Consider the following 22,596-nt stretch of genomic DNA (forward strand, 5'->3'; position numbering starts at 1 on the left):
CTCAAGCCTGGAGCAGCTGGAGGGAGATTTAAACATCAGTGTCTCCCTGACAACGGAGGCAGCACGAGCCTGGAGCAGCTGGAGGGAGATTTAAACATCAGCGTCTCCCTAACAATGGAAACTCTTTTTGGAGTTCACCTGCGAAAACATAAAACATTAAACGGTGCTACCCGACCTGGGTGACACTCCAGACATTTACAAGGCCCTTTTTTCCCCCCCCTTTTTTTTGTGTTTTTCTTTTTTTTGGTTTTTTTTTTGGGCACTAAAATCACAATTTTCTCCCTAACAATGGAGGCAGTGTGAGCCTGGAGCAGCTGGATGGAGATTTAAACATCATTGTCTCCCTGACAACAGAGGCAGCTCGAGCCTGGAGCTATTACAGGTCCTATCACGAGGACAAAATGAGAAATAAAAATTAATAAAATTATGATATCACAAGGATGGAGGATAATGATTGGTTCTTCCAGATTAATTGAATCACTGGACAGGGAATGAATCTTAAAGACAGCTAATAACTAATTTAATTTTCTTCAATTGCTGATTTTCTCATTTTAACTTAATTTATAATTGTTAGATATTATTTAATTATGTTTAATTATAATTCATCTTTATTATACTGATTTTACTATTGTATACGCCTTATTGTATTATTTACAATGTAATTTGATTTTTTTAAAAGTTTTTTTCGTCTGTGTCTATCTGCGTGTGCATTTTGGCTGCTGCTTCGGACCCGAGCCTTTAACCTCGTTTTACACTTCCTTCTCACCTTTTTCTCTCTTTCCCTCAATGGTCAATATCTAACGTGTTGTAAAATTGTTGTGAAGCGCATTGGGACATTTTACTACTTTAAAGGCGCTATATAAATAAAAGTTATTATTATATAAATACAAGTTGTTGTTGTTGAAGCCTGTCACTATCCTCCTCAGTGTTCACTTCCAAGCTTTGTGTCATTCTGACACTCTTCTCAGTGATCGAGTGATGTGATCGAGTGAAATTCGCTGAGGCAGGGGAATCTCACTCCATTTCACGCCGGGATCAGTTCCGTCTTTTACATCTGATTTGTACCACGTAAGTTTAGATTCACTGCCAAGCTGCTATCAGTTTGCAGAAATGCTGAACTTGGAGTGTAAAGACAGAGTTCAAAACAGGTTAACATTCCGGTGCGAAAAGTTCCTCAGAACTGTATATTTCATTATAAATAATCGTTAAAAAAAAATGCATTCCTTTGAGCAGAACAATGTACAGTTGATGTCGGGGGCGGGGAGACTGTCAAAGACCAAGCTCGGGGCCTTGGCTGATTGGGCAACTCATCCATCAATCATCCTGACTCACCAATGAGAAGCTGGGGCGGGTGCCACCTGGCCAGGTGTTTGGGGGGGGTGGAGCCACGCCACGCCAGAGGGCCTGGCGGCCTGAGGGTGTGGTGAGCGGAGCCGGCAGGAGTAGCACAAAAGCCGGCTTCTTGCTCAGTGAGGCGCTGCCGACATCTCCGGGGATAGTCGGACGGGACCGAGCGGGCGACGGCAGGAGGGTGAGGATTGGGCGGGGATCGGGCTTCGGGTGGGCTCCTCAAGACAGTATCCCTGCCCCACACTGGGACTCATCGATCGGCCTTGGCTCCCACTGCCACACTGGGGCTCTTCGATCGGCCTTGTCTCCTCCTCCATCTCCCCTGTATCCTGAGCCAGTGCTTGGGAGCCTTCCACCTGCTCGGTTTCTCTGCGCTGTGCTGGGATTCTTCGACCTGTACTGTGTCGCCTCTTTTATTTTAGAAATAATTATTTAAGTCACTGCACATGTGGAGATTAATAAGAAAAAAAACTGAAAATGCTGGAAATACACAGCAGGTTCTGCAGCATCTGTGAGGATGAAAGGATCTAATCTTTTGGTTATACCCAAAAGGTTAACTGGCGTTTTACAAAGGGACAAGTTACAATTTAATGATTAAGTTTCTGACACTTGCATCCTGCATCGTGCCTCGTTTGTTGGAAGCTGATTATTACAGATTCGGGGAAGTGCTGTGCCTGATTTTCTGACCATGAATTAAATGGTCGAAAAGCTCTGCGTGCAGCTTGCTTTTGACGAGAGGATGCCCGTGAAACATTTATGTGTTTATTTCTTTACGCACCTACTTATCTGTGCATTTGCAGCATTTCCTTTTTTAATGGTGCAATTATACTGTTATTTTGATATGTGGTTAAATAATAGATGACTAAAAGGAAATCCTGTGCTTTCAAGAGCATCGCACTAAACAACGGTGTCAGAATCTGATCATTGCGTTAAATCTTGGTTCAGTTCGTCGAACTTTTGCCCGAGTCTCAAGATGGTTCCAGCTCCACCTCAGAGACTTGAGTACATAATCTAGGTTCAATGTGGTCCTGAGGGAGTGTTGCATTGTTGGAGATGCCTTCTTTTCAATGAGTTGTTAAATCGAGGCATCTGCTTCTTGGGCAGGTCCCTCGGAGTCGAGGATGACTTGCTTCTGCACTAATGAGTTCTCAGGTGACTGATGAGACTTATAGTCTCTGTCACAGGTGGGGCAGACGATGGTTGGAGGGGCGGATGGATGGGGTACTTGGGTAGTCGTACGCTCCTTCCGCTGTTTGCGCTTGGCTTCTTCGTGCTCCCAGCGAAGGGACTCGAAGTATTCGGCACCTTCCCGGATGCTGCTGCTTCATTTTGAGTGGTCTTGGGCCAGGGATTCCCAGGTGTCGGTGGGGATGTTGCACTTTTTCAAGGAGGCTTTAAGGGTGTCCTTGAAGCGTTTCCTCTGCCCACCTGGGGCTCGCTTGCTGCGACGGAGCTCTTGAGTAGAGAGCTTGTTGTGGGAGTCTAGTATCGGGCATGCGGACAATGTGGCCCGTTCATCGGAGCTGATCGAGGGTGGTCAATGCTTCGATGCTGGGGATGTTGGCCTGAGTGATGTTGATGCGCCTATTCTGCCAATGGATTTGCAGTATCTTGCGGAGGCAGCGTTGGTGGTACTTCTCCAGTGCTTTGAAGTGCCTGCTGTACATAGTCCAAATGAAGCATATAGGAGGGCGGGTATCACTCTTGTTCTGTAGACCATGAGCTTGGTGCCGGGTTTGAGATTCTGGTCTTCAAACACCCTCTTCCTTAGGTGACCGAAGGCTGAAGGCAGTGTTGAACTTTGTTGGCAGTAGGCTCCCGAGGTATGGAAAATGGTCCATGTTGCCCAAGGCCTTGTCATGGATCTTGATAATCGGGATGCAGTACTGGCGGGGGCAGGTTGGTAGAGAACCCTTGTCTTACGGATGTTTAGTTTAAGGCACATACATCGTACACTTCGGTGAATGTGTTGATGACGGTTTGGGGTTCGATTTCCAAGTGCGCAAACGCAAGTATTGTCTGCATACTGTAATTCAATGACAGAGGATGGGACGATCTTGGATCTGGACTGGAAGCGACGGAGGTTGAATAGTTTCCCATTTGTTCTGTCGTTTAACTCCACTCCAGCGAGGAGCCTTATTGAGGGTGAGATGGAGTATTGCAGAAAGGAAGATCAAGATGAGCATTGGTGCAATGATACAGCCTTGCTTGACCCCGGTCTGCACGTGTATTGGGTCTGTGGTGGATCCGTTGGTCAGGATCACAGCTTGCATGTCATCGTGAAGCAGGCGGGGGATTGTGACGAACTTTTGTGGGCAGCCGAATTTGAGGAGGACACTCCATAATCCCTCCCGGCTGACCGTGTTGAAGGCCTTTGTGAGGTCAAAGAAGGCCATGTACAGAGGCTGGTGCTGCTCCCTGCATTTTTCTTGAATTTGATGCGCGGTGAAGATTGTGTCAATTGTGTCCCTTAGTGAGCGGAATCCGCATTGCGACTCTGGGAGGAGCTCTTCAGCCACTGGCAGAAGGCGATTGAGGAGGATTCTTGCGATGACGTTCCCTGTGGCAGATAGCAGGGAAACTCTTCTGTAGTTACTGCAATCGTACATGTCACCTTTCTTGAAGATGATCGATTACAGCGTCTGAGATCCCCTGGCTTGCTCTTCTTCCAAATAAGAGAAATTAGTTCATGGATTTGCGCTAATAGTGTTTCTCTGCCATGCTTTAATACTTCGGGGATTCCATCTGCTCCTGAGGCCTTGTTGTTCTTCATTTGTCGATGATCTTTTCAACCTCCTGCTAGGCTAGGGTTGTGCTGTGGTGGTGCTGCGGGATGGAGTCGAGGGCACTCGTGTCGAAGACAGAGTCTCAATTAAGAAGCTCTTCGAAGTGCTCCTTCCAGTGAGCACTGACTGCCTCTCTCTGTCTTTGATGAGTACCTCTCCGTTCTTGGCTCTCAGTAGGATAGGACCTTGGGTGCTTGGGCCACAGGTAGTCTTGACTGCGCTAAAGAATCCACGCACGTCGTGGTTGTCGGCTAGTTGCTGGATCTCCTGCGCTTTTTCCACCCACCATTCTTTAGATCACGAGTTTTATGTTGGACCTTGGCCTTCAGACGTCTATAGAGCAGCTTTCTTGCTCTCGAGTTGTGTTGTTTCCAGTTCGAGTGCCCTGCGCTTGCAGCTTATTAGCTCCTGGATTTCCTGGTCATTCTCGTCGAACCAGTCTTGATGTTTCTTGGTGGAGTGACCGAGCGTCTCTTCACAGGTGCTAATTATAGAGGCCTTGAGGACAGACCAGGCGCTGTGGATACTCTGTATCTCTGGTTCACTGGAGGTTGTCAGATTGGTTGTGAGGCGCTGGCTGAATAGGGCTTTCTTAGCGGAGCTTTTGAGTGCTCCAGGGTTGATTTTCCTGCGGCAGCATTTCTGTTGCCGCGGGTGTTTTGGGGCTACTTTGATGGAAATGACAGAGCGGATTAGGTGGTGGTCAGTCCAGCAGTCGTCGGCTTCTGTCATGGCGCTACGCACATATAAACATAGACCTAGAGCATAGAAAATAGATGCAGGAGCAGGCCATTCAGCTCTTCGAGCCTGCACCACCATTCAATATTATCATGCAACCTCAGTACCCCACCCCTGCCTTCTCTCCATACCCCCTGATCCCTTTAGCCGTAAGGGCCACATCTAACTCCCTTTTGAATATGTCCAACGAACTGGACTCCACACTTTCTGTGGCAGAGAATTCCACAGGTTCACAACTCTCCGGGTGAAAAAGTTTCTCCTCATCTTGGTCCTATATGGCTTACCCCTTATCCTTAGAGCGCGGTCCCTCACTCAGATGATGACGTAGTCTAGTAGATGCAAGTGCTTGGAGCGAGGGTGTTGCCATGCGGCCTTGTACTTGTCTCTCTGATGGAACAAGGTGTTGGTTATGATCTGACCATGTTCTAAGCATTTCATCAGAGGAGGATCGGCTTGTTGCCCAGTGGGGCTCAGGTCAGGGATTGTTCAAGGCTGGAGTAGAATTCCTCTTTGGTCTAGTATGCATCATCTACACATTCATTAGCAAAAGCTCCTATGGCTTTCTTCAAAAAGAGCAGGAAAGTTTTTCCAGTGTCATGGCTAGCAACCAACGCCACCAAAACTGCTTAACTCATTGCCATTTGTGGGACCTTGCCATGTGCAGATTGGCTTTTGTATTTGCTTCCATTATATTCAGGGCTGTAGTAATACCCACCCTCCTGTATGGCTCAGAAACATGGACCATGTACAGTAGACACGAAGTTGCTGGAGAAATACCAACATATATGTCTCCACAAGATCCTCCAAATCCCCTGGGAGGACAGAGGCACCAATGTTAGCATCCTCGACCAGGCTAACATCCCCAGCATTGAAGCATTGACCACACTTGATCAACTCTGCTGGGCAGGCCACATTGTTCGCATGCCAGACACGAGACTCCCAAAGCAAGCGCTCTGCTTGGAACTCCTTCATGGCAAATGAGCCACAGGTGGGCAGAGGAACCGTTACAAGGACACCCTCAAAGCATCCCTGATAAAGTGCAACATCCCCACTGACACCTGGGAGTCCGCGGCCAAAGACCGCTCTAAGTGGAGGAAGTGCATCCGGGAGGGCGCTGAGCACCTCAAGTCTCATCGCCGAGAGCGTACAGAAATCAAACACAGGCAGCGGAAAGAGCATGCGGCAAACTTGTCCCACCCTCCCTTTCCCTCAACGACTACCTGTTCCACCTGTGACAGGGACTGTGGTTCTCGTATTGGACTGTTCAGCCACCTAAGGACTCATTTTTAGAGTGGAAGCAAGTCTTCCTCAATTCCGAGGGACTGCCTATGAGATTCAAAAATATTTATTTCTCCTTTTAAACGTCTTCATCGTTCTGTGACTACATTGCTGATTTCTGCTTCAGAAAAAATTGCAATAAAATGTTCAGGAAATGAAGAACCAGTGCTCATAAAGAAAGAAATAACTTCTGTTTTATTTAGAAACTTTCACAATGTCGGCATTACAAAATGTTTCACGCTCAGTGGATTATGAAATGAGTAGTTATTCTTTATATTTGCATTAAATATATTTCCCTATCCAATTTCAGTTGTGTGGTACTTTATATCTTTCTCTGTCATTTCCTATTTTGGTTTAGGATGAGCTTGCCAGTAGCTGTTGCCATTCAATGTGCTTATCATTTTTGAAGTTCTATTGATGGGAAGAATCAGGCCCAGAGATGCTGTGCTTCCATAGTTCCACCACTTTCAAAGACAATACACCTTGCTTGTTTCTACACCTTTCACCTTTTGGATACAACCATTGCTGAAATGGTTGGGAAGCTAGCACAAGTTGTGCTTGTGGTTACACTCTTTGTGTTAACATCATCATTTCTTGTAAATTAATTGTAAAGTTGTGGAGTCCAAATTAACTATTCCGATACTGCTTCTGTTAATGTCAAGTGCTTGCGTGTTGAGGAAGGTTTTAGTGTGACAATGGTAAATGTAATGGGTTATGCAACACCTGCCCTTTTGTGGGGCTTCTTTCAATTTAGTATTCTGTGTTCACTGCTCACCATGCAGTCTCCTCTACATTGGGGAGAAACGCAAATAGGGTAACCTCTTTGCGGAACACCTCCGTTCAGTCCGCAAGCATGACCCAGAGCTTCCGGTCGCCTGTCACTTTTTAATTTCCCACTCTGATCTCTCTGTCCTCAGCCTCCTAAACTGTGACAATGAAGTTCAACATAAGCTTGAGGAACAACACCTCAGCTTTCGACTAGGCAGTTTACAGCCTTCCGGACTCGACATTGATTTCAACAATTTCAGATCATAACCTCTGCTCCCATTTTATCGGACGGCAGCTTTTGATACTGCTATTCCCATTTACACCTCTTCTAGACCCATCTTTTGTTTCTTTGCCTTGCACAATAATATATTTTTGTCATTTAATCTCTCCTGACTTCCACCCTGTCACAGACCTTCCCTTCTGTTCTTTCCTACCTTCTCCCTTTCCCTGCCTCAACACTTGCTTAAAACCTATTATATCCCTAACTTTTTCCATTTCTAACAAAAGGTCATCGACCAGAAACATTAACTCAGTTTTTCTGTCCACAGCTGCTGCCTGACCTGCTGAATGTTTCCAGCATTTCCTGTTTTTATTTCATAATTATAATAGTTTCTTTGGTTCAAGTGCAATGTTTAAATTTCACATTGTTTTGCACAATAGAGTGGGTGTGACTTGGCACGCCACATTGTTGGCATGCCAGACACAAGACTACAAAAGCAAGTGCTATACTCGGAACTCCTACACTGCAAGCGAGCCCCAGGTGGACAGAGGAAATGTTTCAAGGACACCCTCAAAGCCTCCATGATAAAGTGAAACATCCCCACCGACTCCTGGGAATCCCTGGCCAAAGACCGCCCAAGTGGAGGAAGAGCATCTGAGAGGGCGCTGAGCACCTCGAGTCTCGTCGCTGAGAGAATGCAGAAAACAAGTGCAGGCAGCGGAAGGAACGTGCGGCAAACCAGACTCCCCACCCACCCACCCTTTCCTCCAACGACTGTCCCACCTGTGACAGAGACTGTAATAGCCATATTGACTGTTCAGTCACCTGAGAATTCACTTTTGGAGTGGAAGCAAGTCTTCCTCAATTTCGAGGGACTGCCTATGTTGATGATGATGATGATGACATTTGGACATGAATGCTTCCAAAGTTTTTCTTTCAGAAGTCTCTTCCCTTTTGAGGATGAAGTTTCAACTTTGTTTTTGGAAGAGTTCATGTGACTGCTGCCTGTTTGGAGCCTCGCTTGATGCTAGCTTGTGTTCCGATAGATCTACAACATTGTAGCCCGGATTCTTTGCCTGCACATGTGTCTAGCAAGGTCCAGACTTGTAGTATAGCCTTTTCCCTCGTTCCCTCATATCATTAATTGATCCCGGGGATGAAGGGGTTGACTTATGAGGAAAGATTGAGTATGTTGGGCCTCTACTCATTGGAATTCAGAAGAATGAGAGGTGATCTTATAGAAACGTATAAGATTATGAGGGGGTTGACAAGGTGGATGCAGAGAGGATGTTTCCACTGGTGGGGGAGACTAGAACTAGAGGGCATGATCTTAGAATAAGGGGCTGCCCATTTAGAACTGAGATGAGGAGAAATTTCTTCTGAGGGTTGTAAATCTGTGGAATTCGCTGCCTCAGAGAGCTGTGGAAGCTGGGACATTAAATAAATTTAAGACAGAAATAGACTTTCTTAAACAGTTTCTTACAGAAACGTGGTTGCAGAGTGGCCAAAACTGGTAATTAAACATGCAAGGGTATCTGACGATTCGGAAAGATAGACAAGAAGGGAAAGGAGGTGGGGTAGCTCTGTTAATAAAGGATGATATCAGGGCAGTTGTGAGAGATGATATTGGCTCGAATGAACAAAATGTTGAATCATTGTGGGTGGAGGTTAGAGATAGTAAGGGGAAAAAGTCACTGGTGGGTGTAATTTATAGATCCCCAAATAATAACTTCATGGTGGGGCGGGCAATAATCAAGGGAATAATGGAGGCATGTGGAAAAGGAACGGCAGTAATCATGGGGGATTTTAACCTACATATCGATTGGTCAAATCAAATCGCACGGGGTAGCCTGGAGGAGGAATTCATAGAATGCATATGGGATTGTTTCTTAGAACAGTATGTTACAGAACCTACAAGGGAGCAAACTATCTTAGATCTGGTCCTGTGTAATGAGACAGGAATAATAAACGATCCTCTAGGAATGAGTGATCACAGTATGGTTGAATTTGTAATACAGATTGTGGGTGAGGAATAGTTTCTCAAACGAGCGTACTATGCTTAAACAAAGGGGACTACGGTGGGATGAGGGCAGAGTTGGCTAATGTAGACTGGAAACACAGACTAAATGGTGGCACAATTGAGGAACAGTGGAGGACTTTTAAGGAGCTCTTTCATAGTGCTCAACAAAAATATATTCCAGTGAAAAAGAAGGGTGGTAAGAGAAGAGATAACCAGCCGTGGATAACCAAGGAAATAAAGGAGAATATCAAATTAAAAACCAATGCGTACAAGGTGGCCAAGGTTAGTGGGAAAATAGAAGATTGGGAAAATTTTAAACGACAGCAAAGAATGACTAAGAAAGCAATAAAGAAAGGAAAGATAGATTACGAAGGTAAACTTGCGCAAAACATAAAAACGGATCGTAAAAGCTTTTACAGATATATAAAACGGAAAAGAGTGACTAAAGTAAATGTTGGTCCGTTAGAAGATGAGAAGGGGAATTTAATAATGGAAAATGTGGAAATGGCTGAGACCTTAAACAATTATTTTGCTTTGGTCTTCACAGTGGAAGACACAGAAACCATGCCAGAAATTGCTGGTCACAGGAAGGGAGGACCTTGAGACAATCACTATCACTAGGGGGGGGTAGTGCTGGACAGGCTAATGGGACTCAAGGTAGACAAGTCCCCTGGTCCTGATGAAATGCATCCCAGGGTATTAAAAGAAATGGCGGAAGTTATAGCAGATGCATTCGTTATAATCAACCAAAATTCTCTGGACTCTGGGGAGGTACCAGCGGATTGGAAAGCAGCTAATGTAACGCCTCTGTTTAAAAAAGGGGGCAGACAAAAGGCAGGTTACTATAGGCCGGTTAGTTTAACATCTGTAGTGGGGAAAATGCTTGAAACGATCATTAAGGAAGAAATAGCGGGACATCTAGATAGGAATAGTGCGATCAAGCAGACGCAACATGGATTCATGAAGGGGAAATCATGTTTAACTAATTTACTGGAATTCTTTGAGGATATAACGAGCATGGTGAATAGAGGTGTACCGATGGATGTGGTGTATTTAGATTTTCAAAAGGCATTCGATAAGGTGCCACACAAAAGGTTACTGCAGAAGATAAATGTACGCGGAGTCATTGGAAATGTATTAGCATGGATAGAGAATTGGCTGGCTAACAGAAAGCAGAGAGTCGGGGTAAATGGGTCCTTTTCCGGTTGGAAATCGGTGGTTGGTGGTGTGCCACAGGGATCGGTGCTGGGACCACAACTGTTTACAATATACATTGATGACCTGGAAGAGGGGACAGAGTGTAGTGTAACAAAATTTGCTGATGACACAAAGATTAATGGGAAAGCGGGTTGTGTAGAGGACACAGAGAGGCTGCAAAGAGATTTAGATAAGTTAAGCGAATGGGCTAAGGTTTGGCAAATGGAATACAATGTCGGAAAGTGTGAGGTAATCCACCTTGGGGGGGGGGGGGGGGGGTAAACAGTAAAAGGGAATATTATTTGAATGGGGAGGAATTACAACATGCTGCGGTGCAGAGGGACCTGGGGGTCCTTGTGCATGAATCCCAAAAAGTTAGTTTGCAGGTGCAGCAGGTAATCAGGAAGGTGAATGGAATGTTGGCCTTCATTGCGAGAGGGATGGAGTACAAAAGCAGGGAGGTCCTTCTGCAACTGTACAGGATATTGGTGAGGCCGCACCTGGAGTACTGCGTGCAGTTTTGGTCACCTTACTTAAGGAAGGATATACTGGCTTTGGAGGGGGTACAGAGACGATTCACTAGGCTGATTCCGGAGATGAAGGGGTTACCTTATGATGATAGCTTGAGTAGACTGGGTCTTTACTTGTTGGAGTTCAGAAGGATGAGGGGTGATCTTATAGAAACATTTAAAATAATGAAAGGGATAGACAAGATAGAGGCAGAGAGGTTGTTTCCACTGGTCGGGGAGACTAGAACTAGGGGGCACAGCCTCAAAATACGGGGGAGCCAATTTAAAACCGAGTTGAGAAGGAATTTCTTCTCCCAGATGGTTGTGAATCTGTGGAATTCTCTGCCCAAGGAAGCAATTGAGGCTAGCTCATTGAATGTATTCAAGTCACAGACAGATAGATTTTTAACCAATAAGGGAATTAAGGGTTATGGGGAGCGGGCGGGTAAGTGGAGCTGAGTCCACGGCCAGATCAGCCATGATCTTATTGAATGGCGGAGCAGGCTCGAGGGGCTAGATGGCCTACTCCTGTTCCTAATTCTTATGTTCTTACGTTCTTATTAAACGATGAGGGGTTATGGGGAGCGGGCAGGGAAGTGGATCCGAATCCATGATCAAATCAGCCATGATCGTATTGAATGGCGGAGCAAGCTTGCGGGGCCTTCTGGCCTACTCCTGCTCCTATTTCTTATGTTCATTGGGTTTAATGACTCTACATATCTTTCACCAGCTCAGGATGTCCTAAAGTGCTTCACAGCCAATGAATTACTTTCGAATTGTAGTCACTCTTGAAATGTGGCAGCCAATTTGCACACAGCAAAGTCTCATAATATGTAGTTATCCAGTGCAACTGACCCTGCTTTCATATATTAATTACCATAACTAGCTGTTCCTCTTCATCCTAGTACGGATGACGATGTACTGAGATTGTGAAAGGTGCTATACAGATCCAAGTTCCTGCCTTTTTTCTTGTGCCTTTATTTCATATTCCCTGTTCCAAATTTCCCACTTCCTCCTTGGTGCTCTCTTCTTGCTTTCACCTTTTCTAAAGCTCTCGCGTGTTTTATATGAAGAGCTTCATATAACTGTAAGCTAATGTTGGCATTTACTCACTAACTGTACCTTAGTTCTGAGGGTGTTGTATTATTAAAAAATTAGACAAAGAGCTTCATTAATTCAAAGAAAAACACCACTTAAGATGACAATTGTATAATTTTGTCATGGGTAATATTTAAAATAATTCTCTTTTTCATATTTTCAGGAAGATTATTGCACAACAACCAGCACAATGTCCCAGATCGAGATTCCCGGAAGTTCGGGATATGCTTTAATGAGTGATCGATCATTAGATTTCTACAAGGATCCTATGCATTTTTGCAATAGCCGAATTCAGAGCAATGGAAGCAGAATTTTCCAAGCACGTCTCTTAAACAAACCAACTATATTTGTGTGTTCTGTGAAAGGGATGAACGAATTGCTGTGTGGTAAGTATTAAGCTGTTGAGCAGTGATGGGACTTTGACGGGAGATGGTGAAGAAATGGCTAGCCATGTTATTACCAAACAGGACCATAAGTCGTGACTACATCCTAATATTTACCAATAGGGTGAATAACTCTCAGCGTAGATTATTAAATTGTTGGGGTCATGTTGGGTGAAGATAAGCTTTGAGGCTGAATTTTAGTAATGCGCGCTCCCAGTGTGGAGCCACAATCTCTGGGAACGCTTATTAGAAAGGTGTAGGCATCCTCCCCACAATTCTCCATCTATTAATGGACACAAAATCCTGAGGAGCGTGCCTGCAATTATCCAATGTGTGTTCCAAGTGTAAAATTTACTCATTTAATGTGAGTTATACTCTTATTCCTCGAACAGCCAGCTCAACTCCAAATAGTACAGGTGAATAGGGACCCTTCAACACATTAAAACACTACCTACCTGCCTGGTTGATTATTTTAATGGTTTTGAGACCCTAATTCCATTGCACAGCTGTTGTTGCAGTGTTCATTATTAAAGCCAACACCTAATTTAATTTTTGTACATTTTAAATGAATTACAAAATCAAATTGCCACACTTGCAGTTTCCCAGTAATCTGCCTACTTTGACTTCTAAGTGTGTGCTTCGTTACCATGGAAAATCTCTTGCTCCATTACAACACACAAGTACCTTTCGAGGCCCCTTGTACTCGGTTGTATCAGAGTCCGTATGTCAAATCCATTGATGTTCAGTTGAATTCTACTATGAAAATTATCACCGGTACGCTTTTATCGACACCAACACCTTGGCTCTCTGTGCTTGCAAACATCGCATCACCCCTACACCATGAATATGCAGTCTCCAGAGAATACAACCACTACACCAGCAAAGACATGCCGATCCAGGCCGATTTGAACAACCTACCACCAAACTGTCTCAAATCTAGAAGGCCTTTTTGGACTATTGTCAAAGCCCTTCAGCGATCGCCCGTCAGCCTTGATGACCAATGGCGAAATGCTTGGAAGAACTACATACGGAATGGATTCCTTATGGAGGACACCACAGTAGGATCAAACCTTCCTCGTAAACAGTGGACAATCATCAACTGCCTCAGAACTGGTCATGGTTGATGCTGCCACCTTCTCCATAGGTGGAAGGTTAAAGCATCCCCATCGTGACTGTGGAGATCCTAATCAGACCCTGGAGCACATCATTGCGTACTGCCCTCAGGAAATTTGCAGGCAGCCTATAAGATATCCACGCTGTTACACCTGATGATTTGACCTGCATATCCAACTTGGATATTGATGTTTGATTTGCTTTGCTACTACCATATGAAAGAAGAAGCAATAGATGAAAAAAAAGCTATCGATGAAGAAGATGATTCTACTTCAGAACGTGTTGTTTGGTTTCAGTTTTGCCATATATATTTTCCTGCGAAGAAAATCAGACCTCCTTTTTAATATTAGTCTTGAGATGTGGGTGTCGCTGGCAAGGCTGTAGTTGCCCTGAGAAGGTGGTGGTGCGCCGCCACCTTGAACCAATGCAGTCTGTGTGGTGATGGTGTTCCAGGATATTGACCCAGTGACTATGAAGGAACACTGATTATTTTCGCGTCAGGGTGGTGGGGACTCAGGTGATGGTGCTCCATTTCTGCTCTTGTCCTACTGCAGCCACAATTTGCCAGAGGTGGAGGAAGGTTTGATATTGAGTCCAGTGGCAGTCATTTGGAATTTTAACTTCTTTAGCACTTCATATAACACACACAACAACTGAGCATGTCACACAGTCCTTGTTAGCAGGCTGACTTAAATTTTCATGATCAGTCTTTTCTCTCTGAATCTGACTGGCTCTGTCTTAAACATGGAGACTTGTTCCTTCCTTTTCTCCCTTATCAGCCTTCCATGACTGATCCAGACATGCATTTCCTTCTTCCCTTTGTCCTTGCGCTGGATAGGAAGTTGGCAGTTTTCCCTCCCTGTTCACTGGCCATCAGAACTGCTAATTAAACCTGTAAGTGGGATATAGCCAGAAAATGCTATGCTATGTGCGCATTAATAAAGTTCCTCCCAACTGTTTACTTGTGTATGAAACAATTCCCCACTTTAACCTCAAACAGCAGCATTAAGTATGGTATTTATTAAGGTGAAGATTTGCTATTTACAACAACAACTTGTATTTATATAGCGCCTTTAACGTAGTAAAACGTTCCTAGAAGTACTTTAAGACAAAAAATTTGAGACCGAGCCACATGAAGTATTACATAAGAACATAAGAAATAGGAGCAGGAGTAAGCCATACGGCCCCTCAAGCCAGCTCCGCCATTTAATACGATCATGGCTGATCCGACCATGGATTTAAGTCCACTTCCCTGCCCGCTTTCCATAACCCCTTATTCCCTTTTACGGGGAGCGGGCGGGTAAGTGGAGCTGAGTCCACGGCCAGATCAGCCATGATCTTGTTGAATGGCGGAGCAGGCTCGAGGGGCTAGATGGCCTACTCCTGTTCCTAATTCTTATGTTATCGTTTAAGAAACTGTCTATTTCTGTCTTAAATTTATTCAATGTCCCAGCTTCCACAGCTCTTTGAGGCAGCAAATTCCACAGATTTACAACCCTCAGAAGAAATTTCTTCTCCTCTCAGTTTTAAATGGGCAGCCCCTTATTCTAAGATTATGCCCTCTAGTTCTAGACTTCCCTCTCAGTGGAAACATCCTCTCTGCATCCACCTTGTCAAGCCCCCTCATAATCTTAGACGTTTCGATAAGATCACCTCTCATTCTTCTGAATTCCAATGAGCAGAGGCCCAACCTACTCAATCTTTCCTCATAAGTCAACCCCCTCATCTCCAGAATCAACCAAGTGAACCTTCTCTGAACTGCCTCCAAAGCAAGCATATTCTTTCGTAAATATGGAAACCAAAACTGCATGCAGTATTCCAGGTGTGGCCTCATCAGTACCCTGTATAATTGTAGCAAGACTTCCCTGCTTTTATACTCCAGCCCCTTTGCAATAAAGGCCAAAATTCCATTGGCCTTCCTGATCACTTGCTGTACCTGCATACTATCCTTTTGTATTTCATGCACAAGTACCCCCAGGTCCCGCTGTACTGCAGCACTTTGCAATGTTTCTCCATTTAAATAATAACTTGCTCTTTGATTTTTTTCTGTCAAAGTGCATGACTTCACACTTTCCAACATTATACTCCATCTGTCAAATTTTTGCCCACTCACTTAGTCTGTCTGTCCTTTTGCAGATTGTGTCCTCCTCACACATTGCTTTTCCTCCCATCTTGTGCAGTAACCTTTTATGTGGCACCTTGTCAAATGCCTTCTGGAAGTCCAAATACACCACATCCACTGGTTCCCCTTTATCCACCCTGTCCGTTACATCCTCAAAGAATTCCGGCAAATTTGTCAAACATGACTTCCCTTTCATAAATCTATGCTGACTCTGCCTGACCTGAATTTTGCTTTTCCAAATGTCCTGCTACTGCTTCTTTAATAATGGACTCCAACATTTTCCCAACTACAGATGTTAGGCTAGCTGGTCTATAGTTTCCTGCTTTTTGCCTGCCTCCTTTTTAAAATTTACATTTACAGTTTCCCAATCTGCTGGGACCTCCATAGAATCCAGGGAATTTTGGTAAATTACAACCAATACATCCACAATCCCTGCCGCTACTTCTCTTAAGACCCTAGGATGCAGGCCATCAGGTCGAGGTGATATTGGAGCAGGTGACCAAAAGATTGGGCAAAATGGTAGGTTTTAAGATGTGTCGTAAAGGAGGTTGAGAGGCTTGTGGAAGGAATTCCAGGGTTTATACAGCTGAAGGCATGGCCCTCAATGGTGGGGCAAAGGAAATCGGGGATGTACAGGTTAGATTTGGAGGAACGCAGAGTTGTCTGTGTATGACTGGGGGTCAACCGGAGGTGACCTGAGGAGGGGGAAAAAAATGACGCAGCGAATTGTTGTGATCTGGAATGCACTGCCTGAAAGGGTTCAATAATAACTTTCGAAAGGGAATTGGATAAATATTTTTGAAAAGGAAAGTATTGCTGGACTATGTGGAGTTTACTGAGATGTGGAGGAATTTGAACACTAGGATGAGAATTTTAAAATTGAGGTGTTTCTGGACTAGGAGCCAATATTGGTCAGTGAGAACATGAATGAAGGGTGAACAGGACTTGGTGTGAGTTAGGATATGGATCCTGCACTGTATAGCAGCCTGGAAGCTATAAATGGGTCTCATTATACTGATTCAATTGGGGAATGCACAAATTGGAATACTGAGAGGGAATAAGATGTGGACTGTCTGCTTTGCTGACACCAGCACTTCCTTAAAATGGAACAACTACACTCAAAAGTGACTGGTCTTTTTCTTAAGTTAAATTAGTTTCTGGTTGTGGTCAATACTAGTCCTATTTGAAATGCTGGAAAAACTGTTTGCATGCTCCTTTTTGATGTTTATTAATAACCTGGACTTGGGTATACAGGGCAAATTTGCAAATGTTACAAAACTCGGAAGTGTGCTAAACAATGAGGAGAATAGTAACGTATGTCAGGAGGACATAGACAGACTGTTGAAATGTCCAGAGCAAACCACAGAGATACTTGGAGTTGGAAGGATTTGTCTAGGGCGTTCAGAGAACATTGCAGTAGTTATTAGGACTGAACAGATTAAGGAGTGTGCGTGTATATATGTATTATGATAACCTTTTATTCTGAAAACCACTTTCTGATTGCATTCATTTCATTTTCTTTTTATTGTGATGAAATTAATTGATATTTAACTGCTTCCATTCAAGCCTCAGATACATGTGATAACTTGGTTTGTATTGGAACATGTAGGTCAGTAAATGGTCCTGTGTTGGTTAAGAGCTGCCTAATGGTAAATACATTCTATACAATGGAAAATTCAGTACTGTTCATTATATGATTGGTGTGTACATAAAATTAGTCATTAATGAAAGCTTTAAAACACAAACTCAATCTCTTTGGAGAATATATTGAAAAAGAGCACAATCTGAGTATTTGAAATGCGAAAGTATATTGCGATTGTAAGCAAGTTATTTTGTAGAATTGTATAACAGGAAAGGAGGCCATTCGATCCATTGAACCTCTGCCGGCTCTTTGAAAGAGCTATCTAATTAGTCCCACTCAATGGTCCCTATAAGCTGCGTGGCTGAGCAGCTTTCTGCTAGTCCTGCGCAGCCTGGGACCGGCTTTTTCAATGTTAAAGTTCGCACATGTGAGAAACACCAGTGGGCCGCGTAGCCCCTTAAAGGGGCCGCGCACCCGAAAAGAAAATTACGTGGAACATTGGTCCTATTCCCCTGCTCTTTACCCATAGCCCTACAAATATTTCCTTTTCCAGTGTACATCCAATACCCTTTTGAAAGTTACAATTTAATCTGCTTCCACCACCCTTTCAGGAAGTGCACTACAGATCATCATAACTCCCCGTGTTTTTAAAAAAAAAAACCCTTCTCATCTCCTTTCTGCTTTGCCAATTATCTTGAAAAATCTTATGTTACTAACTTTCTGTTTTCTCCTGGTACTTCTGGAGACAGTGCCTCATGCTGGGTATGCAGCCATAGGCACCAGCAGCCTCCAGTGCCTTAATCCAAAGTCCCCACCTTTCCTATGTTGGACAGTAAAGGGTATATTATCCAATCCCACCCTCCCCGGTAGGGATCCATACCTGGAAGGAATGCTGGTTAGAGAAAGGGCTACAATGCTATGGATGCCCAATGTGCAACCTCTTCTCTCCTGAGGGTGGCTCTCCGTTGGGAGGGTAGGATTGGTGGATTTACCCATAAGTATTGGGGATAGTCAACTGCGGGGAACATTACAACCAAACTCAACCTGTTCTCAGCCAATGTCAAACGCACCGACTTTCTAGCAAGGTCAACTGCTAGTCATTTGTAGGAAACCCTGATTTCCCCCCCCCCCCCAGGTAGAGATACTGAAAACTATTTGTACCCTGGATACCAAGATGAACCAATTGAGCACAGACCAGGGTCAAATATTGGACTTTCCTGGTCCATTTGACTCTATTCTATACTGGGGGTGCATTTACCAATTGAGCCACTGATGCGCACACCCTCGAAGATTAAATAATTTGGAGTGTGCATGACTATGCAAATTATGGGCTGATGGAGTGGGCAAATGTATTGGGCTGACTGCCAATTCCTCCTCCAGTATCTGTTTACCAGTTGCTGTTGTTTGCAGGAGTTGGATATCTTGAATTGCTGTTAATCAAAAGTTGGTGCGAGTAAATTACTTCTCCTTGAGAGTTTTAAGAAATTAGTTCTGTTTTCCTTGATCTGTTCAGCATGATTTCCTTACCCAACAAACCCGCTTGTCATTTTAAAACTTTTTTTTTTATAGTTTTAGGCTGTGTTCACTGTACAACTGGAGTGTTCATGCGAGGTGGTTTTTGTTGTCATGTTATACGTGCAGCCTGAATCCACAGCTGGGGCTCCACCTGATACTAATGCGCAGAAGAGTGAGAATCCCTGGAGGAGGGAGTTCTCTCTCTCTCTCTCTCTCTCTCTCTCTCTCTCTCTCTCTCTCTCTCTCTCTCTCTCTCTCTCTCTCTCTCTCGCGCTCTCTCTCTCTTGCCTTGCCTTGCTTTGCTTTGCTTTGCTTCAGTGTCTGCTGGGCCTGGACACCCGATTTGCAGTCCACGGCCGTTTATGCCATGGCTCGGGAGTTCCTGCTGAAGGTACAGTGGGAGATTTTACCCCACGAGTTTAACTTTGATGCGCAGCTGGAACTGCTTGCAACTGGTGGTTAGCTTGCCGTGTGAATACATCTAAAGGAATCTCTGATTGTTTTAATTGTCTCCAAGGATTGCTTTGGTGCAGTTATGAAACTGCTTTGACTGGGTCATGTGACTGTACCACTCCTGATTAATCTGTAATTATGTCCAATCACAAGCTAAGTATCCTATCTTATATAATGAAGCACTCCAGGTGGGTGTGCTATTGAATGACTCAGCCATAAGGGATGGTATCAAATTGAAAACAAGGGCATATAAAGTGGCCAAGACTATTGGGAGGCCAGAGGATTGGGAAACTTTTTAAAAAGCCAGCAAAGAATGACTTAAAAAAAATAGAGAGGGAAGATAGATTATGAAAGCAAACTAGCACGAAATATAAAAACAGATAGTAAGAGTTGCTACAAGTACATAAAAAGAAAGAGTGGTTAAAGTAAATGTTGGTCCCTTAGAGGATGAGACTGGAGAATTAATAATGGGGCACAAGGAAATGGCAGAGACTTTGAACAAATATTTTATATCAGTCTTCACAGTAGAAGACACTAAAAACATCCCAATAGTGGATAATCAAGTGGCTATAGGGAGGGAGGAACTTAATACAATCACTATCACTAAAGAAGTAGTACGTGGTAAAATAATAGGACTAAAGGCAGACAAGTCCCCTGGACCAGATGGCCTGCATCCTAGGTTCTTAAAAGAAGTAGCTGCAGAGATAGTGGTTGCATTGGTTGTAATCTACCAAAATTCCTTGGATTCTGGGGAGGTCCCAGCAGATTGGAAAACAGCAAATATAACGCCCCTATTTAAAAAAGGAGGCAGACAGAAAGCAGGAAATTATAGAAAGTTAGTGTAACATCTGTCTTTGGGGGAAAATGCTGAAGTCCATTATTAAGGAAGCAGTAGCAGGACATTTGGAAAAGCATAATTCAATCAAGCAGAGTCAACATGGTTTTATGAAAGGGAAATCATGTTTGACACATTTGCTGGAGTTCTTTGAGGATGTAACGAGCAGGATGGATAAGGGGAAGCCAGTGGATGTGGTGTATTTGGATTTCCAGAAGGCATTCGATAAGGTGCCACAAGAGGTTACTGCACAAGATAAAAGTTCACAGAGTTGGGAGTAATATATTAGCATAGATAGAGGATTGGCTAACTAACAGAAAACAGAAAGTCGGGATAAATGGGTCATTTTCCGGTCGTCAAACATTAGTGGGATGCCGCAGGGATCAGTGCTGGGGCCTCAACTATTTACAATCTATATTAATGACTTGGATGAAGGGACTGAGAGTAATATAGCAAAGTTTGCTGATGATACAAAGATGGGTGGGAGAGCAAGTTGTGAGGAGGACACAAGAAATCTGCAAAGGGATATAGATAGGCTAAGTGAATGGGCAAAAATTTGGCAGATGGAGTATAATGTGAGGTTATCCACTTTGGCAGGAAAAAATAGAAAAGCAAATTATAATTTAAATGGAGAAAAATTTCAAAGTGATGCAGTACAGAGGGACCGAGGGGTACTTGTGCATGAAACACAAAAAGTTAGCCTGCAGGTACAGCAAGTAATCAGAAAGGCAAATGGAATATTGGCCTTTATGGCAAGGGGGATGGAGTATAATAGCAGGGAAGTCCTGTTACAACTGTACAGGGTATTGGTGAGGGGTCACACCTGGATTACTGCATACAGTTTTGGTCTCCGTATTTAAGGAAAGATATACTTGCATTGGAGGGTTCACTAGGTTGATTCCGGAGATGAGGAGGTTGACTTATGAAGATAGGTTAAGTAGATTGGGCCTATGCTCATTGGAGTTCAGAAGAACGAGAGGTAATCTTATTGAAACATATAAGATAATGAGGGGGCTCAACAAGGTGGATGCAGAGAGGATATTTCCACTCATAGGGGAAACTAAAACTAGGGGGCATAGTCTCAGAATAAGGGGCCGCCCATTTAAAACTGAGATGAGAAGGAATTTCTTCTCTAAGGATTGTAAATCTGTGGAGATTGCGTCATTGAGTATATTTAAGGTGGAGATAGACAGATTTTTGAGTGATAAGGGAATAAAGAGTTATGGGGAACGGGCTGAGTCCATGATCAGATCAGCCATGATCTTCTTGAATGGCGGAGCAGGATCGAGGTGGATGTGCTGTTGAATGACTCAGTTCGAGGGGGCCAAATGGCCTACTCCTGCTCCTATTTCTTATGTTCTTATTTGTGCACCTAATGAAATGTGCTTTAACCTACAAGTGTTGCTTTTGCAGCTAGTATGTCAACATTTGAAAAGGATCCTTCTGCAGTTATGCATAAATTGTATGGTGACAATCTAGTAACAGCAAATGGTAAGCTCGTTACAAGGGTGTAACTTATGAATGTATAAAAGTGTATGGAGGACACTGAAGGAGAATGTTCACTGTTGGCTGTTCATCGTTTGATGCGATTAATGTGTCACTATTTTACAGAAAAAGTCAATGTCTTTGACACATCCTATACTACCTCTATGTGTAAGCTGTTTGGAGACAACGTCTGCTTCGCTAATGGTATGTTGCAGTATTTGTCTTGAGGAAAGCAAGTATGATATTGGCGTGGAGCTTCTGCTCGGGGCGCAATCAACAATGCGGCCAGAATGCGCTGGATACTGCGCTGGTTTTACCGAGTTGAAGTTAAGCTCAAATTTCCACAGAAACACATTAGGATAAGTCCGAACATAAAATCTTCCATGAGACAGTGTAATCGTGACTGAAATAGAGCATTCTCCAGCATCACAAGGGATTGATGTTAGCAGCAAATGAGCCAGTCTTCAACTGCCTGATTTAGAAACATAGAAACATAGAAACATAGAAAATAGGTGCAGGAGTAGGCCATTCGGCCCTTCTAGCCTGCACCGCCATTCAATGAGTTCATGGCTGAACATGCAACTTCAGTACCCCATTCCTGCTTTCTCACCATACCCCTTGATCCCCCTAGTAGTAAGGACTTCATCTAACTCCTTTTTGAATATATTTAGTGAATTGGCCTCAACAACTTTCTGTGGTAGAGAATTCCACAGGTTCACCACTCTCTGGGTGAAGAAATTCCTCCTCATCTCGGTCCTAAATGGCTCGCCCCTTATCCTTAGACTGTATCCCCTGGTTCTGGACTTCCCCAACATTGGGAACATTCTTCCTGCATCTAACCTGTCTAAACCCATCAGAATTTTAAACGTTTCTATGAGGTCCCCTCTCATTCTTCTGAACTCCAGTGATTACAAGCCCAGTTGATCCAGTCTTTCTTGATAGGTCAGTCCCGCCATCCCGGGAATCAGTCTGGTGAACCTTCGCTGCACTCCCTCAATAGCAAGAATGTCCTTCCTCAGGTTAGGAGACCAAAACTGTACACAATACTCCAGGTGTGGCCTCACCAAGGCCCTGTACAACTGTAGCAACACCTCCCTGCCCCTGTACTCAAATCCCCTCGCTATGAAGGCCAACATGCCATTTG

The 22,596-nt window shown here is 44.0% G+C and overlaps 1 protein-coding gene across 4 annotated transcripts in view; it reads left to right on the forward strand.

The window, feature by feature from the left end:
- The first annotated feature begins 1,389 nt into the window (after positions 1-1,389).
- LOC139264096 (uncharacterized) overlaps positions 1,390-22,596 on the forward strand; it is a 138,219-nt gene continuing 117,012 nt past the window's right edge. For 2 of the 4 annotated variants that reach the window (XM_070880188.1, XM_070880201.1), the window contains exons 1-3: positions 1,450-1,531; positions 12,128-12,350; positions 21,579-21,656. In XM_070880188.1, coding sequence (XP_070736289.1) covers positions 12,155-12,350; positions 21,579-21,656 — 274 coding nt within the window. In that variant the 5' untranslated portion in view covers positions 1,450-1,531; positions 12,128-12,154. Of the gene's footprint in view, positions 1,532-12,127; positions 12,351-21,578; positions 21,657-22,596 lie in introns of all 4 variants that reach the window. The other 2 variants (XM_070880208.1, XM_070880196.1) reach the window with 2 other exon arrangements.

The sequence above is a fragment of the Pristiophorus japonicus genome, chromosome 1, assembly GCF_044704955.1.
Source record: "Pristiophorus japonicus isolate sPriJap1 chromosome 1, sPriJap1.hap1, whole genome shotgun sequence".
NCBI lineage: Eukaryota > Metazoa > Chordata > Chondrichthyes > Pristiophoridae > Pristiophorus > Pristiophorus japonicus.